The sequence below is a fragment of the Ictidomys tridecemlineatus genome, chromosome 5, assembly GCF_052094955.1.
Source record: "Ictidomys tridecemlineatus isolate mIctTri1 chromosome 5, mIctTri1.hap1, whole genome shotgun sequence".
In the NCBI taxonomy this organism is placed as follows: Eukaryota; Metazoa; Chordata; class Mammalia; order Rodentia; family Sciuridae; genus Ictidomys; species Ictidomys tridecemlineatus.
In genome coordinates, this window is record NC_135481.1 from 135,584,253 (window position 1) to 135,602,676 (window position 18,424).

The 18,424-nt window shown below is 52.4% G+C and overlaps 2 protein-coding genes across 3 annotated transcripts; one reads left to right on the forward strand and one right to left on the reverse strand.

Moving 5' to 3' along the window:
• Positions 1-480: 480 nt before the first annotated feature.
• On the reverse strand, positions 481-10,295 carry LOC106144706 (uncharacterized). Its single transcript, XM_078051154.1, has 3 exons — positions 10,164-10,295; positions 5,304-5,810; positions 481-2,278 (listed from the first exon to the last, which is right to left on the reverse strand). The coding sequence occupies exons 1-3, from the start codon at positions 10,199-10,201 to the stop codon at positions 2,191-2,193; spliced, it is 633 nt and encodes a 210-aa protein (XP_077907280.1). The 5' UTR covers positions 10,202-10,295; the 3' UTR covers positions 481-2,190.
• A 29-nt stretch (positions 10,296-10,324) lies between these two features.
• Furin (furin, paired basic amino acid cleaving enzyme) lies at positions 10,325-18,047 on the forward strand. 2 transcript variants are annotated; one of them, XM_005320164.5, is made up of 15 exons: positions 10,325-10,501; positions 10,857-10,955; positions 11,069-11,164; positions 11,433-11,561; positions 11,671-11,747; positions 12,062-12,150; positions 12,660-12,832; positions 13,364-13,576; positions 14,032-14,132; positions 14,243-14,346; positions 14,441-14,558; positions 14,671-14,850; positions 15,268-15,392; positions 15,497-15,607; positions 15,861-18,047. In XM_005320164.5, exons 1-15 carry the CDS (start codon positions 10,325-10,327, stop codon positions 16,451-16,453), a joined length of 2,385 nt encoding a protein of 794 aa, XP_005320221.1. In that variant the 3' UTR covers positions 16,454-18,047. The 2 variants fall into 2 exon arrangements, with proteins under 2 accessions (XP_005320221.1, XP_077907279.1); XM_078051153.1 differs by having other exon boundaries at positions 15,497-15,603; positions 15,861-16,391.
• Positions 18,048-18,424: the final 377 nt, after the last annotated feature.

Here is an 18,424-nt window from a genome sequence, read left to right on the forward strand (position 1 = left end):
GGATGTAGCTCAGTGACAAAGCACCCTGGGTTCAATCCTCTAAAAGAAAAAGGAAAAGAAAGAAAGAAAGAAAAAAAAAAAAACGGGATAATTACATGAGTGAATTTTCAAAATAATGTCCTTTAAGCACTAAAACTTCAAACAAGGGGCTTGGGATTGTGGCTCAGTGGTAGAGGCACTCCTCTAGCACGAGCGAAGCCCTGAGTTCGATCCTCAGCACCACACAAAAATAAATAAATAAAATAAAGGTATAAAACTTCAAACAATTGGGGCTGGGGATGTGGCTCAAGCCATAGCATAGCGGGCTCGCCTGGCATGCATATGGCCCGGGGTTCAATCCTCAGCACCACATACAAAGATGCTGTGTCCGCCAATAACTAAAAAAAAAAAAAAAAAATATATATATATATATATATATATATATATATATATATAAATAAAATTTAAAAAGAGTTTAAAAAGAAACTTCAAACAATTAAACACTTTTAAAAAAGTTTTATTGAGTTTTAATTGACACACTATAAACTGCACATAAAGTATACAACTTGATATGTTTTGACGTAAGTACACAGCCATGAAACCATCACCACAGTCAAGATAATGATCATATCCATAATCCCAAATTTCCTCTCACTCCTCCCTATCCCCCTTTCCCAAGCAGCCATGGATCTACTCTCTGAATATAGTCAATACTAACATGTCTCACCGACTTCCTCACCTTTGCAAACAGAGCACCCTTTTTTATTTTATTCTTTTATTTATTTGCAGTACTGGGGATTGAACTCATGGTCTCTCATGTGCTAAGCAAGTGCTCTGTCACTGAGTTACATCCCTAGTCCTTTTTATTTTGAGATAGATTCTAAGTTGCTCAACTAACCTCCTCCCTCAGCCTCCTGAGTAGCTGTGATTACAGGCACCACCACTGCGCTTTGCATTCTTTTTTGTTTGTTTGTTGTTTTTGTTCTCCTTAAGACAGGGATCTCTGTCTGTTGTGCAAGCAGACTGTGTCTCTTGAGGCTCTTCTGCTTCAGTTTTCCGAGTGTTGGGACTGCAGGTACACACACCGATTCTGCATTATCATCAACATTGTGAAAATGATGTCCTCAGATGTCAGGAAGATGCATACGATTTTTTGTCCTGAACACTAAGTGGCCCCGTTTGTCATACTACCATATTAGGCAGTTTTGGGCTTGGGAGCTGTCTTGGTGCACAATTCCCAGCCAGCCTATAACTCCACTGCCTCCAACCCTGACACATTAACTGCCAACCTGTGACATTCCTATTCCCCAATATGAATGAGCAGTTTTTAATTGGGAGTGATTTTGTCATTGGAAGTGATTTGGCATGTTTGGGAAGCTTTTTGGATGTAATAGGAATGGGGGTGCTACTGGCATTTAGTGTTTGGAGACCAGGGAGTGTTTGGAGAACATCCTACAATGCATGGACAGTCCCCACAACTCAAGATATCAAGAGTTGAGATTGAGAAACCATATTCCAGCTGACAAACCAATTGGAAAACTCAATAAGAAGCTACGATCATTGCATATGTTTCTGGATCAAATGGGCTAAGGAAGGGCAGCAGGTTTGTTGAAACTCAAGATCATGGAGTTCCCAGATTCAGGAAGATTCAGGTGAGTCTCATACCTCCTTTCAATTCTACCAGAGGCAGCCTCTGGATTCCTGAGGACAAGCCCTAAGGGATCGAGGTACCAGGATCCAACATTCAGCTGGTGATGAATGAATTTCTATCTGACCGAAGAGACTGTGCCCAAAGCAGTTATTAGGTGATTGATTGTGGGTAGCACTGGCTAGGTATTGAAAACAAGGCAGAAGACATAGAGCTGGCCAAAGGAAGCCATTAAATCAATGAGTGTCTAGGATGTGGTAGAGCCAGATGGTGAAAGGTAAATGTAGACCCACCCCAATAAATGAGAAAATGAGAAGGGCTGGCCATGTTGGGATCCAGTCCCAGCATGACCAGATATTTCACCACCAACTCACTTCTAGTCTCCAGCTCCTCCCTCTCACTCACAGGCACCCTGTTTGCCTGTCATATAAAGGAGGTTTTCCCAAAGTGGTTTAGCCAGAACTGGAAGGGCTATGCCTTGTGACAGAAGAGGAGCTTGACTGTGGCACCAGCAGTCAACAGGGGAAGCAGCAGCAATAGGATGGATCCCAGGTGTTCTGGAGCTAGATGGTGAAGCGCGGACATGCTTTATTCAATTCTGCCTGACTTGAAGCTTTTACCATAACATTAGAAGAGCTATTGCACACACTCCTGAAAATGCAGGTAAGCAAAAAAGAAAATGAAAAGCTTTCAGGTTTCATCCTTTCAGAAGATGCACCAGTTAAATTTTGTTGTGTACCCTTCTATACAAACATGGATGTTGTGTACATTTTGATTAAAATTAGGCATGGGTGCTGCTGCTGAAGGCTTTATTTGAGGTGTATGAGGCAGGGAAGTGGTTTGAGAAATAGGGACTCCCAGAGCACTACAAGGGGACAATGGAACTGGGGAATTTAGAACTGTGATTACCCTGTAGTTACTAAGGAGTCTCATGCATTAGCTGCAAATTCAAAGATAGAGAGAGATCTGGCTGCTGGACCCTTACTCCCAGATCCCTGCCTGGAAAGTGGGAACCCTTTTCCAGCCCCTCCTGGCCCCCAGGATTTCCCTATTAGGCAGACCCTGCTTTTCCTATCTCCAGGCTCCTACTGTCACTCCTACTAACTACTAACTGTAGTATAAAACTTATAATGCCTCACCAAAGAGGACCTTGGGCTCCTAAAGCCCCAAGTCACAAGTCCTGAGCTTTAGAGACAGCTTAGCTTCTTAGGCCCTGAGGCCTCAGATCAATCAGCTATGAGAGATAAAGAGAACCATACCTGCTTCAAAGAGATAAAGGCAGAAGTTCTCAGCTGGGGCAGCTGATTCTCTCCAGAGGTATCTCAGAGAGTGGCTTCCAAATCTTTTCTAGGGAGAATTGTTGCAAAATATAATCTTCTGGGAAACCCCAGAATGTGAGAAGGACCAGAGTGGACAGGCTTTGGGTGAAGCAGGGCAGGTGCTTACCTGCTCAATACCTCCTCTTCCCGCCCCCTAATGATGCACCTTTGAGCAACACAGTTTAATGAATTCTATCTTTATGCCAAAGGCATGATTGGAAGAACAAGCTGGCAGAAGAAATGGGGAAGCTGCATAGCCCCTGTCTGAGTGGCAGCCTTTTGGTCCTTCCTTCTCCAAAAACCCACAGCAGCTTGCCTGGGACCAACTTCCAGATGGATAGGGCAACTGAGGTAGCCTGTAGTGCTTTCTTTCTAGGCTGACCTTTCTTCTAGGCCACAGAACACAAAGGGCGGGCACTGGGGGACTCCCACGTGAGGTGGGGCCATCCCTGTCCCTATTTCCCCTCAATGGGGTTCTCTTGCTCATAGCCTGAGGAAGAACTGTGACTCACTTCCTGCCTCAGTCTCACTATAGGAGTATTGTTCTTCCAACTGTGGCTGGTGATGGTAGGGGCTACCCCAAGGTTGCCCCTAGAAGTTTTGACTCCTTGTGGGTGGGAAGTCCCCAAACTGGGAGTCAAACAGATTTATGGATTTACCAACTTATCTCCTAGCTCTGAGGACCCCTACATTCTTAAATTTTCTGTCGTGTTTGTAAGGGTATCCCAAAAGCACCTAAATCCATTAATTGAATATTATCTCTTATTTTACAGAGGGATATGGGGGCTCTGAGGAGTTAAGGTGGCACAATACAAAACAGTGCCACAGGGACTTGAACTCCAGTTCGCTGGTTGATCTTTCACATGAGTGATTTTAAGAATATTATTTAACTTCTCTGGGACTGTTTCCTCCTCTGTCAAATGTAGTTCATGATGCATAAAAGGCTCCTAATGGAAACAGGACACGGGAGTATGTGACTATAGTCCCAGCTGCTTGGGAGGCTGAGGCAGGAGAATTGCAAGAACAGGGCAAGCCTGTGCAATTACACAAGACCTTGTCTCAAAATAAGAAGAAGAGCTTGAATGTAGCTTGATGGTAGAGCATTTGCTTGGCCCTTGGTTCAATCCCCATTACCACAAAAATAAAACAAAAAAACATTGTGAAGGGGATACATGCATGTAATCCCAGCTACTTGGGCAGCTACTGGGGAGGCAAATCGCAGTTCCAGCTAGCCTGGGCAATTTAGCAATACCCTACCTCAAAATAAAATTAAATACAAGCTCCTGAAGGAAAACAGTACCTTACCTATCTCATGAGGTTTGTGGTGAGAAGAGTTAATACATGGAACTGGCTTAGAATGGTGCCTGGCTCCGGGTAAGCACTCTGTGGCATTTGTTTTTATCATTATCCAGGAACCTTTGTGAAGGAGGTGACAGGATAGCACTTTGCTGCCAGGTTATCTCACAGGGAGCAGGAAGGGATGGGCAGAGGCTGCTCCACGACCTTGGAATAACCCAGCCTGGGAAGCTCTTGGCCACATTTTCCCTCTTTCTCAGCTCAAGCAGTGTCCACCTCAGCCAAGTAGCACAGACTTTTTTAGGGCAGGAACCCAGGGAGGGAGAGGCTTCAGCTGGTATATTTCAAGTAGCTTGGATTCAGGCTCACTAAAACCCCAGGTCTCTTCCAGGATCCAAGGCCTGCTAGTTGTGGGATTTAGGGCAAATTATTTAAACTTTGTACACCTCAGTTTCCTTATCAGTAAAATGGGATTAATAACATCAGTCTGAGAAAGGATTATGTGGATTAATAATATACCTAAGGAAGAGATAATCTTATATCACTGGCCAAGTGCCTGGCATGTCATTGGTGTGTGTGTGTGTGGGGGGAATTAAAAGATGGGTTACTTCTGCTTATGTATCCACCTGTGCAAACACAAGCAAATAAAATCGTGACTCCTCTAACAGGCCACGAGGTTTGTCTTGCCGCTGGGAGACAGGACCTTCAAGTGGCATGCCCCAGGTCTGCCATCCCAGGCCCCTTCACCCAGTCATGCCCAAACTCAGGACTCAGGAAGAGCTGGGGAAGCGGGGAAGGGCTGGGGTGGGGGTGGAGGTGGGGAGAACGCCAGCTTCCCAGAGTCCCGCCGAGGCTGGGTTCAGAATGACTCCCCAGACCCTTCCCTTCCCATCCCCTCAAGAGGGTTCCGAGTTCGGGTGTCCACAACCAGCTGCCCAGGGAGCTCGCGGTACGAAGAGCCGAACCCGGGGGCAGAAACGGGGACTATGAGGCCTAGGGGGGGCGCGCTGGCGACCGTGAGGGCTTTGGGATCACCGGCCCCACGTCCTACCTGCCCCTACCGGGAGCCAGAGGCAGCGGGCGCCCCAGAAGGCCGCAGGGCCAGGCGTGCAGGGTCGCGCGGCGCTCGCACTCCGAACGCGGGCCCGGGCTGGGCTGCATGCGCTGCATGGGCTGGGCTGCGCGGCGGGCCGGCAGCGACAGCGGCGGCGGCGGCGGCGGCCGGGGGAGCGCGGAGGTGGCGCCGCGAGGGGGAGGGGCGCGGCGGCGGAGGAGGAGGAGCCCGGGCCGCCGCCGCCGCCGTGACAGCGGCCCGAGTAAACAAGCCGCGCCGCCGCGGCCCGGCCGCTGCCCCCGCCCGAGCCGGAGCGAGGCCGAGCCCTGCCCTGGTCGCCGGCCGGGCCGAGGCCGCGCCGCCGCGCCTCCCCGCCTCCGCACCGTGACGCTGCTGCTGGCGCGGGGACCGCGCCGAGCCCAGGCCCCCGCCGCCGGGCTCTCCGCTCGGCCGAGGGGCGCCTGAGCCGCCGCGGCGCTCGCCTGGAAAAGTTTCCCCGCCCGGGCTCCCCAGGGTAAGCAGTGAGGGCGCGGGGCCCGGGGCCCAGGGAGGCAGCGCGCCGCGGTGCCGGGCCCGCGGGGAGCCGTTCAGGCCGGGCCGCTCTGCCCCAGGAGAGCGAGCTCCGCGGCCCGGGCGCCCCGGCGGGGAAGAATCGAGGGCGCTGGTGTCGGGGTAGCCCTGACCCGGGCCCTTGCTGCCCGCCCGGCTTTGGGAACTGGCTCTGGGGCCGGTCCGGAGGTGGAGCCACGGGGACCAGGAAGGGCGCTCCGTAGCCCACCTGAGCGCCCGGGCCCCGGCCCTGGTCCCTGCCCGTGCCGGTACTTTTCCGCTTGGGGCCGGGGCGAGCCCTCTGACCCCAGGAAGCGCCTGCGGGGCCTCTGCTGGGGGCGGGATGGGGAGAGAGAATTCCGGAGGCGCTGGGTGCTCCCGCCTCCCCGCCGTCCTCCGGGGCCGCCGCCGGCTCGCCCACTCTGCGGCTGGGGAGGGCCTGCGTCCCGCCGGGAGAGGGGAGGAGCGGAGCGGCAATTCGTGAGGTAGAGGAGATCATTCACGCTGGAGCCTTGCCTCAGTCCGCACACCTGTGTGGTGGGAGCACTCAGGTGCGGGATTCGGGGATGCTGGCAGGCCGGCTCAGGTAGGTTCCAGGTTCTGCTTCCTCCCGAGGCCTGGTGGAGGCCCCTGCTGTCCCCGTGGGGTGGCTAGACCAAGGGGCGGCCCAATTCCCATACAGGTCTGACGGCAATCACTTGTCTGGTCAGTACCTGCTTTCCCATCACCCACACCCCTTTTCCCCGCGGGGGCAGACCCTCATCTACTTGAGAGTGTTGGGATGTGAGGGGAATCCAGGTGATGTGCTCTTAATGAGGGCTGGGCAGCTTCTGGCCAGGTGTGGACACAGCATAGGAGAGTAGTCAAGCTTGCCCCAACTTAAGCAGAGCAGCCCTAGCTAAGTTTACTATTACGTATACTAGGCTTCCACATAAGATTTTATTTTTTTTTTTTTAATAGAGGATTCTGTGGCTTTAAAAAAAGTTTGAAAACCGCTGGTCTAACAGTTTTTACCACCAAGGAAACTGAGGCCCAGACAGAGGAAGTGACTTGTATAAGATCACACAGCAAATACTAGCTGAGCAGGAACTAGTAATCAGAATTTCTTGGGAGCCTCCCAGTGCCTGTAACAGGACCTGGCTGGAGTCTTTGATGGAAAGAGAGATCTGATTGGATTTTCCAGTGGCCCTCAGTGGCTTGCTCTGTGGTTGTGTGGGAACCAGACCTCCAGTGCCTGGAAAACAGCAGCCCAACCTGAGGTAGGTGCAGTTCAGGTGCAGTGGGGTAACCATCTGTGTTGGGAAAGTCTGAGACTGGAGAAATGGGCTCTGCCCAAGAACAACAGTCAGAACGAGCACCCACATCTCTCTCTGGTCAATCCTGGAGCTCAGGTCCATGTGAGACCCATCACTAGGGGACAGAAATACAGCAAGCCTCAGAGTTTAAGACCACTGGGACTCAGAGGGTGAGTCAGAATCTAAGATGGGGGTGGGGAGAAGCCCATTCATTCACTGTTCTCAGCTCCTGCTCTTTGTGTGTGTGGGTTGGGGGGGGTCCTTCCTGTGTCCTGGATGATAAGACAGAACTGTCTGCAGGTCTTTGTGGCTCTCAAAGCCATAAGGATACCTTACTATGGCTGAGGGCGCTAGGTAGAAGATTGGTAGGCTCTCTTTCTTGGAGTCTGTTTAGTTGTGCCTGAAGCCTGCTTTCTTTCTGAGTGCTGCAAGGTAATTAGATAGTTGGTTAATCATCTTTAACACCAAGCAGCTGCAGCTCCATCTACAGTGTGCTGGAATCTGGGCTAGACCCAGATGAATTCAGCCTTAGATTTGAAGGCCCATAGCACTGTGGTCAGTGTCTCTTTACATGACATCTGGATCCAAGAGGCAGCTGTGTGGCAAGAAGTGGAGAAGATCTCAGCTACTTGGAAGGCTGAAGCATGAGGATCACAAGTATAAAGCCGGCCTTGGCAACTTCACAAGATTCTGTCTCAAAAAATAAAATAGGCTAGGGATATAGCTCAGTGGTAGAGTATATTTGGGTTCAATCCCTAGTATACCCCCCCTCCCAGGTCGGGGGAGGAAGAGACCCAGTTCCCATATGGCTGTGCCCCCTGGGCCCCATATCCTTTTATTTTTATGTAAATTTTATTTTTAGTTTTAGAGATTGAACACAGAGGTACTTTACCCCTGAGACACATCCCCAGTCCTTTTCTTTTTAAATATTTTGAGATAGTTTCTGGCTAAATTGTTGAGGCTCACCTCAAATTTGTGATTCTCTTGCCTCAGCCCCCTGAGTTGCTGGGATTACAGGCATGTGCCACTGAGCCTGGCCCCACATTCTTTTAAATGGGGCCTCAGGGTCCCTCCACTCCCAGGGACTGGGACATGCTTCAGCTGCCCAAAGCTTAATGGAGCTGTGGCTCCCAGGCTTATCATGGAGCCCTGTGGGCTCTGCCCATCAGGGGTGTGGAGAAGCTGCATTGTAGATGTCTCCTGCCATCAGCTGTCAGGTTATTTTGGTGTAAACTGAAAATACTCCAGGAATTATGTGGAGTCGTCCCCCCCCCCCCCCCCCGCCCCCAGCCTGCCTGGTGGGACTACAGCAGCCAGAAAGGCTGGTTGTGGCTGTGACAGCCCCTGAAGAAACAAGGGGTTCCCAGTGTCTAGCCTGCCTGCCCAGCTCCCCAGGGCCTGTGTGAGCTGGGGTACCTTCATTTGCCATCTGGCATTATGGCCTCCTTTGGGGCTGGGCCAAGGGTATGGTAGGGGCATGGGGCCCTGTGAGCAGGCACAAAAGTGACTCAAGGAGCTTGGCACTGAGACAGGGTACCCCCAGCAGCCCAACTGAGACTACCCTAACTGCTGCCCACCCCAGGAGCTTGGCTTCTGGTTAGTCAGGGTCCCTGTTTGGGGACAGTTATGTGGCCCCAGGCACAGAGGTCCTGCTGTCTGTTTGCTGAAGGAGGAAAAACAACACATGGACTATTGATTCAGCCTCACCTTGGCGCTCCTGGCTCCGCAGCCAGTGTTTGCCCTGGCTGCCCAGCTCTGATTACACAAGGTGGTGGGCCTGGAGCAAGCAAGGGGGTGGCTGGGAGCCCCCAGGCAAGGCAGGGCTGGGAAGCCCCCGAGTTCCCCAGGAAACAGTAAAAAGAGCCTGGGCACCCTGACTTTGCAGATGGCTGCCATCTCAGCCCTAGAGGGAGATGAAGCCTGGGGGATCTCCTGTGCTTCAAGCATGTCCTCCCAGGCTCCATCCCAACTTGGGTTGACCATTTTTCCTCCCAGGAACTGTGGGCTTTGTGAGTAACTCCCTCGGGCTGAATCTGTTTTGCTGAACCAGGAAACTCTAGTGAGTTTGGTAGACTCTGTTCATTTAAAAACCTTTAAAAAGCCAACATTTTTATTCCTTTATAAAATACACCTCGCTATTGTTGATAATATACAATGATACAAAGAAGGAAATACCAGTTACTTGAAATTGTCTTCATCTTGAGAGAACCATTGTTAACATTTTGGCATGTGTCCTTCCAGATTTTGTTTTGGGTTATGTATAAATATGCATGTATAAATAGTTTTTTTAAAAAAACAAAATAAGATTGTGTGTACATACTGCTTTATAGTGTATCTTTTTTACTTTGATTTTGGTGAATTTTTATTTGTTGTTTCTGATTTTGAGGAAAAAAAGGAACTCAAAACTTGATATTCTTTCTTCATCCCACTTCTGTTCCCTGGTTGCGAAAGAAGGAGATGTATGTGGGGATGGAGCTGGGGCTCAGAGATAGAGCGCTCGCCTAGCAAGTACAAGGAGCTGGGTTCTACCCTCAGCACCACGTAAAAATAAATAAATAAAATAAAGGTATTGTGTCCAGTTACAACTAAAAAATAAATATTAAAAAAAAAAGAAAGAGATGTGTGTGTATAGGGTGGTTCATGTGTCAGTTTATTACACTGACCTTGGAGGGGTAGATTTCTTCAGGGGTTTTTTGGTTTAACTCCTTTCTCCTCCACTAGCACCCACACCCTCTTTCTTGTACTAGGGACTGAACCCAGGTGTGCTTTACCACTGAGCTATACCTCCAGATATTTTTATTTTTTGAGAGATAGTGTCTTCCTAAGTTGCCGAGGCTTGCCTCAAACTTGGAATCCTCCTGCCTCAGCCTCTCAAGTAGCTTTAATTACAGGTATATGTCACTACCCCTGGTTTCCCAGAGCCTCTTTTAGGCCCAGATTGAGCCATGGGGTAGAAAGGGCAGCCTTAGGCATGTGGCTGAGGAGGGACTGACTCTTTCCCCCTTTTCCCCTATTCCTCTCAGAGCCTGCAGCCCTCATTCTCCTCCACAGCCCTGCCCATCTCGGCTCCATGCCCCCACCAGTCAGCCCCGGGCCACAGGCAGTGAGCAAGCACGTGGAAGCTAAAGCCCTGTGACCAGGCCAAGGAGACGGGAGCTCTGGGGTTCCAGCCTCCTGCCGCCCCATGGAGCTAAGGCCCTGGTTGCTATGGGTGGTAGCAGCAGCAGGAGTCTTGGTGCTGCTGACAGCTAATGCCTGTGGCCAGAAGGTCTTCACCAACACGTGGGCTGTGCACATTCCTGGAGGCCTAGCTGTGGCTGATAGCGTGGCACGAAAACATGGGTTCCACAACCTGGGCCAGGTAGGTGTGTCCTGGCCTGCTGGCCTAGGCATAGGACATTGCCTGGGGGTGAAGACAGTGAGAACAGTGATTCTGACACCAGAGGACTGAAACAATTGGGCTTATCTTCTCAGGGTACCTAGGTAGTAAGCAAGTTCTGGGTGGCCAGTGGGATAGAAGCAGTGGCTTGTCCTACCTGTGGGCTTTTGGCATAGGTTGCTCAATCAGCATATCCAGTGAGGGCAAAGTCCTCTGCTTGTTCTTGCAGGGTCCTGGGCAGGAAGCAGATGCTGTTGTGAGCCTCCCCTTCCAGCCATTGTCTACCCCAAGCCCCTAGGGACTGAAAGCCCATCTCAGTTACCCTGATCTATTACAGATCTTCGGCGACTATTACCACTTCTGGCATCGAGCAGTAACAAAGCGGTCCCTGTCACCTCACCGCTTACGGCACAGCCGACTGCAGAGGGAGCCTCAAGTGAGTATGACCATAGCCCCTCTTGTTGCCACCCTACCCTTCTCACTGTCAGGAGCTCCTCTTGCTTCCTCCCCTCACCCAAGCTATATCATCTCTCCCTTGCTTCCTCCCAGGTGCTGTGGCTAGAACAACAGGTGGCAAAGCGAAGGTCCAAGCGGGATGTGTACCAGGAGCCCACAGATCCCAAGTTTCCCCAGCAATGGTACCTGGTATGTGGCCTCTGGGGGACTTGACCCCTCCAGATATGTCTAAGACTTTCTCTAATTCTTTTTCTTTCCTTTGCTGGGTGATCTTTCCTCACCACATCCCTCCAGAGCCCTTAACATTTCACAGAGGCCATAAGATCAATGGTGACTCTTCTAGAGCTGGGATGAGTGGAGAATGAGGTTTTGGGGTGGTGAAGGGATTCTTCAAATTAGTCCTAACCTTACACAATCAACCACATCTTGTAAATAATCAGGTTGGGTGTCTTCACAGTCTGGTGTCACTCAGCGGGACCTGAATGTGAAGGAGGCCTGGGCCCAGGGCTACACAGGGCACGGCATCGTGGTCTCCATCCTGGACGATGGCATTGAGAAGAACCACCCAGACTTGGCAGGCAATTATGTGAGGAGGTGGGGGAGGGAGGCAGTAACCCCTGCTGAGGAGTATCAAGGGGACCTCATGTTCTGCCATTTGATTAGACTGCTCCTGACAATGACCACATCCTTTCCAGGATCCTGGAGCCAGCTTTGATGTCAATGACCAGGACCCTGACCCCCAGCCTCGGTACACACAGATGAATGACAATAGGTAAGAAACGGCAGGTCCCTGACCTCTGTCTCCCTTCTCCTTTCTTTCACCAAGGACATGGGCTGAGCCTAGGTGCCTAAGGCATCTTGTGCCTCATGAGCCTGAGGGCCATAGTCCAGTGCCACAGTCCTGGTCCAGTTGGAGATGGCCACAGGCCCAGTGGAGTGTGTGTGGCAGGGGTCTGTGCATACACATGGATGGTGATCATGGGTAGAGGGGTGTGTTGATCCTTCCTGCTGCTCAGGCTGCCCTGGCCTCTCTGCATCTGCTGTGGTGTGTCCATTCTGCTAATGCTCTGCTTTTGGTCCTGGCAGGCATGGTACACGGTGTGCAGGAGAAGTGGCTGCAGTGGCCAACAACGGTGTCTGTGGTGTGGGCGTGGCCTACAACGCCCGTATTGGAGGTAGGCCTTGGTCCCTCTATCCCATATTAGAAGTGGGAGGGCCCTTCTGGTAGGAGTGTACTCTGCTTGTTTTCCTTTTGGCCACACGTGCCTCATTCCCACTGGGGATCCTTCTGACCATAGGGGTTCTTAGTAACTCAAAGAGCTGGACTCCCAGTGCTGGTGGTACTGTGGGGTGGGGTGGGTGTCTATTAGCAGGAGTCTAAATCCTGACAACCCACTCTTGAGTCCTTACATGGCAGGCCTTGATCACCTCACTCTTCTGAGAACTGAGAATCTTTCTAATCCAGAATGAGAGGCTAGGGGCAGAAAGCACTGTCCTCTTCCTCTCCTTGTGTCTTTTCTTGGAAAGGCAATAGTTAGGGGCTCAGGGTTTCCCAGCACTGACCTCTACCCTCCCCTGCTCCTCTCCTGCCCCTCCCCTGGGGTGTGGGACTGGGTTTATCCCCAGAGGGGCCAGTGGTAGTGGGCCCACACAGCATCCTTCTTCTGATCCTTTCTATGGCCAGGGGTGCGCATGCTGGATGGTGAGGTGACAGATGCAGTGGAGGCACGCTCACTGGGCCTGAACCCCAACCACATCCACATCTACAGTGCCAGCTGGGGCCCTGAGGATGATGGCAAGACAGTGGATGGGCCAGCCCGCCTTGCTGAGGAGGCCTTCTTCCGGGGGGTTAGTCAGGTAAGGTGGGGGTCCTTGCTCAGGCCTGGAAACCAGGCCTAGCCTCTTGGGGCTGGCTGAGCATGGTTCTCTCCATAGCTCTCTTCCTTTTGTTTTTATTTACTGTGTTTATTTTTAATTGTACACAAGTGTCTTTATTAAAACATTAAGGGCTAGAGGTGTAACACAGTAGTAGAACACATGCTTTGCATGTTCAAGGGCCTGGGTTTGATCCCAGCCCTATTAAAAAGAATAAAAGTAGGGAGGATAAAAAAAGCATAAGTTAAATAAAAGTCACCCATAATACTACTCTCTGGAGATCACCACTCTGAGCATTTTGGTAGTTATTCTAGTCTATTTTTATTTTGTGCACAGAGATAAATTTTGTATACATACTTATCTACCAGGGATCTCACAGGGGATGTGAGAGGTGGATCTGGATCCAGAGTTCCCGGAGAATGAGACTCTAGCCTTCCCAGTCTGTAGCAGTGTCTTCAACTGAATCTCCCCTAAGTACCTATCCTGAGTGACCCCAGCCCACTTTGTCCACAGGGCCGCGGGGGGCTGGGCTCCATCTTTGTCTGGGCCTCAGGGAATGGGGGCCGGGAACATGACAGCTGCAACTGCGACGGCTACACCAACAGTATCTACACGCTGTCCATCAGCAGTGCCACACAGTTCGGCAATGTGCCCTGGTACAGCGAGGCCTGCTCATCCACATTGGCCACCACCTACAGCAGTGGCAATCAGAATGAGAAGCAGATTGTGAGTCTTGCATGGGGCAGGGAGCTGGGGAAGTGAGGCTGTTATTGGCTCTGCTCAGGGTCACCTTTTAGACCTCTCTACCTCTCATCCCCATGTGGCTGGGTGATAGCCATTCAGGCATCATGGAATGTGAGTCGGAACCTCTCTAAGACTCTTGAGAGCTGTGAAGCTATCTGTGAAGCCCTTTAGGCATGTAGAGTCTCCATAAAAACAGGCATTGCTCTCCAAGCTCTTGGTGAACCTCCTTATTCCTTGGGAAACTAAAGTCCAGAAGGGGCCATGTATTGGTCTATCCATAGCAAGTTAGTAAGACATCAGTTGCAATTGAGGTTTCTTCACCCTGGCCCACCATGCTATTGGTAGTATCCAGGGCCTGTGGACAGAAGGAAGGCAGGCAGGTTGCCCTTCTAGCCCCCTGTACCCATCAAAAACCGAACGCTTTTGTCTCCTGGCAGGTGACCACTGACTTGCGGCAGAAGTGCACAGAGTCTCACACAGGCACCTCGGCCTCTGCCCCCTTGGCAGCTGGCATCATTGCTCTCACCCTAGAGGCCAAGTAAGTGGATGAGGAACATCCTTGTTTCAGTGTACTATGCAGGGCAGTATTTACTATCCAGCTTTTCTCCAAAAAGATTGAATCCTGGCCTCTCCCTTCCTCCTTTGCAGTAAGAACCTCACCTGGCGGGACATGCAACATCTGGTGGTTCAGACCTCAAAGCCAGCCCATCTTAATGCTAATGACTGGGCCACCAATGGTGTGGGCCGGAAAGGTGAGGGCAGGGCAGCCCAGGGGGAGCTGGACTCCAAGGTAAGTGGAGGACATTCTCTGCCTCCCTGCTGATCCTGCCTTACTTGTCCCCACAGTGAGTCACTCATATGGCTATGGGTTATTGGACGCAGGTGCCATGGTGGCCCTGGCCCAGAACTGGACAACAGTGGCCCCCCAGCGGAAGTGTATCATTGACATCCTCACTGAACCCAAGTGAGAACTGGACCTGGGCTGGGAGGAGGCAAGTGGGGCCTGAAAGCTATAGGGGGTGCCCCCTGGTCTTTTTGGGCAAAATTGACACCCCACCGTTATACTCTCTGCACAGGGACATTGGCAAACGGCTAGAAGTGCGCAAGACTGTGACTGCATGTCTGGGCGAGCCCAACCATATCACCCGGCTGGAGCATGCTCAGGCGCGGCTAACCCTGTCCTATAATCGCCGTGGCGACCTGGCCATCCACCTGGTCAGCCCCATGGGCACCCGCTCCACCCTCCTGGCTGCCAGGTTCTTGTCCTGTACCCTGCTCGCCCTGCCCATCCCCTCTTCTCCCTCACAGCCCACGTTCAGTCATTCACCCACACCCCTAATAATCACTATCGAATACTACTGAGGGCATTGTTGGCATTTGGGGAGGGACAGCTTTATCCTGTGGGATTGCCTCATATCATAGGAATCCCTCGCTTCTACCTATTTAACATCAGTGTTGTGTTCCCTTATGAAGTGCCTTTGTCCCTCTAGAGTCCCCTCGCTGAGAACATTTGGCCCCCTGGGAAACAGCCAAGCCAATAGGCATTTTCAGCCCGGCGGGATTGGTGTTTGGGATGGGGGGAAGGGTGTTTGGCCCATGTTTGTCTGTTAGGTGTCACCTGGCCTGGCATCCCCCAAGGCCCTCAAATGGCTATATTCAACTCCCTCCTCCAGGCCACATGACTACTCTGCAGATGGGTTTAATGACTGGGCTTTCATGACAACCCATTCTTGGGATGAGGACCCTTCTGGCGAGTGGGTTCTGGAGATTGAAAACACCAGCGAAGCCAACAACTATGGTATAGGGGATACTTGAGTGGTGGGGAACAAGGAAAAGAGCTGGAGGGACCTGGTGTGATGCCAGTGCCCTCTAACCCTTGCTTCTTCCCCCTCTCTCTAACAGGGACACTGACCAAGTTCACTCTTGTACTATATGGCACAGCCCCTGAGGGGCTCCCCACACCTCCTGAGAGCAGCGGCTGCAAGACCCTCACATCTAGCCAGGCCTGTGTTGGTTAGTAGTGGGTTCTATTGGGACCAGCAATGCACTGGGTTAGGTGAGGGACAGTGGGTGCCTGTCCTGAAGCCCTGCTCTAGGAGAATAAGGGGTCTTAAAAGACCTAGAGGATCCTAGGGACTGTGGTAATTGTGCTTGGGGCTGCAGGTCTAGGTTCACCAGGCTGCCATGGACCTGGGACTGAGGGCTTACGTGGCTCGTGGCTGTGGTCCATTTGGCTGACACTACCTTTCTCTCTCTATGCTGGCAGTGTGTGAGGAAGGCTTTTCCCTGCACCAGAAAAGCTGTGTCCAGCACTGCCCACCAGGCTTCACACCCCAAGTCCTTGATACACACTATAGCACTGAGAACGACATGGAAATCATCCGGGCCAGTGTGTGTGCCCCCTGCCATGCCTCCTGTGCCACATGCCAAGGTCCAGCCCCCACGGACTGCCTCAGCTGCCCCAGCCATGCCTCCTTGGACCCTGTGGAGCAGACGTGCTCCAGGCAAAGCCAGAGCAGCCGCGAGTCCCCTGAACAGCAGCAACCACCAGGGCTGTCCCCAGAGGTGGAGGCAGAGCCACGGCTGCAGGCTGGGCTGTTGCCCTCTCACCTGCCTGAGGTGGTGGCTGGCCTCAGCTGCGCCTTCATTGTGCTGGTCTTCGTCACTGTCTTCCTGGTCCTGCAACTACGTTCAGGCTTCAGCTTTCGGGGGGTGAAGGTATACACCATGGACCGTGGCCTCATCTCCTACAAGGGGCTCCCACCTGAAGCCTGGCAGGAGGAGTGCCCATCAGACTCAGAAGAAGATGAGGGCCGGGGCGAGAGGACCGCCTTTATCAAAGACCAGAGCGCCCTTTGATGAGCCCACTGCCCGCCCCTTCAAGCCAATCCCTTCCTTGGGCACTTTTTAATTCACCAAAGTATTTTTTTATCTTGGGACTGGGTTTGGACCCCAGCTGGGAGGCAAGAGGGGCAGAAACTGCTTCCTATCCAATCCTTGGGCCCACCTAGCTGCCCAAGGTAGGGCCCCAGGACCAGCTGGGGACAGGGGAGGGCCTCACCTCACCCCCAGCACCCCTCCATGTGGAGAAAGGAGTGAAACCTTTAGGGCAGCTTTTCAAGGCCTAGGCCCCAGCTGGAGTTCTTGCGGAGTGAAGAGAGGCAGTCCTTTTGGGGATTCACTACCCAGGCTGCAGCTCTTGCCCCTTCCCTGTCCCTCTAAAGCAATAATGGTCCCCATCCAGGCAGCAGGGAGGCTGGCCTAAGAGGTATTTGAAGGAGAGGTCACCTCACCAAGGGCTTTTGCATCCCCAATCCTGTCCCGCTCCTCTGGTGAGCCTCAGCAGAAGTGGCAATCATAGGAAGGGACCAAGGCGAGGCAGGCGCTTCCAGGTGTGCACATGTGTGTGTCCCCTGCCTCTGTGCTATAGGCCTCTACAACAGCTGGCTGTCAGGCTGAGCCAGGCTGGTATGGGCCACGGCTGCAGCTTGGGGCGGGGGGAGCCCATGCTGGTGTCCTGACCACCCTCTTATCTCCCAACACCCTCCCCTCCCACCAGGGCCCAAGTCCCTGTTTTCTGAGCCCGGAGCTGCCTGGGCTGTTGGCACTCACAGTCCCGGAGCCCCTGGGTGGGTGGTGGGGAGGGACGGTGGCCCAGCCGGCCTCTTCCGCCTCCCACCCAATGCTGCTTTCCCCTGTGGGGATCTCAGGAGCTGTTTGAGGATATATTTTCACTTTGTGATTATTTCACTTTAGATGCTGATTTTTTTTTTTTTTTTTGTATTTTTAATGGGGGTAGCAGCTGGACCACACCCACCTTCTCACACTCACCTTCTCACACCCACGTCCACCCTGCTCTTCCCCTGGCTGCCCAGCTCCTGAGGTGTAGGGGCTGCAGCATGTTGCTGAGGAGTGAGAAGTAGCTGAGCCCCAAGTCTTAAAGAGACAGGCCAGCCAGTTGGGCTCTAGGAAAAGGGGTCAGGGTGGAAGGGGCAGGCTGACATCTGTGTTTCAAATGGGGCTTGTGCCAAGGGCTGATGGGTCATTGGCTCTCCAAGTGCCAGGGGTGGGCAGGTGGTGGCACCTAAGCCCCCTCCAACACTGTGCCCTATCGGAGAAAGCACTGACCTGTTATGCCCCCCTAAGCCACCTCTTCTGACGTGCCTTTTGCACCCCTTCCATTAGGACAATCAGTCCCCTCCCATTTGGGAGCCCCATTTTCTTTCCCCTAGCCCTTCCAGGTACCCAGTCACCTGCCCAGGGGTGCCCCCTCCTCTCCCATCCCCCTACCCTCGTGGCCAGCCCGGCTGGTTTTGTAAGATACTGGGTTGGTGCACAGTGATTTTTTTTTTCCTTGTAATTTAAACAGGCCCAGCATTGTTGGTTCTATTTAATGGACACGAGATAATGTTAGAAGTTTTAAAGTGATTAAACGTGCAGACTATGCAAATCAGGCCTGTCCTCCGGTGTGGTGATATATTTCTTCCCAGGATCACTGGCTGTGTCCTGGCTGGGGAAATGGGATCTGGATTGGAGGCCATTTAGGTCTACTGATGGCCTGCCTGCCTGCCTGTAGGTAGGCCTGTGTCAGAAGGCCAGGGACTTTAGGGCCTCCTGCAGGGAACAGATAAATGCACCAGGGCAGCCCTGTCCTCCTCCACCCCCAAGAGGAAGCTGGAGACAAGCCCCAGGGTGTAGGGCAAGTGACTGATATGGGCTGAACTGGGTAGAGAATAGGTGGGCCTGTGTTCCCCCTGAAGTGACCTAGCTACAAAGCCACAGGGCTGAGGCCTAAAGTGGGGTCTGACTGAACCCAAAGATGACATTGGT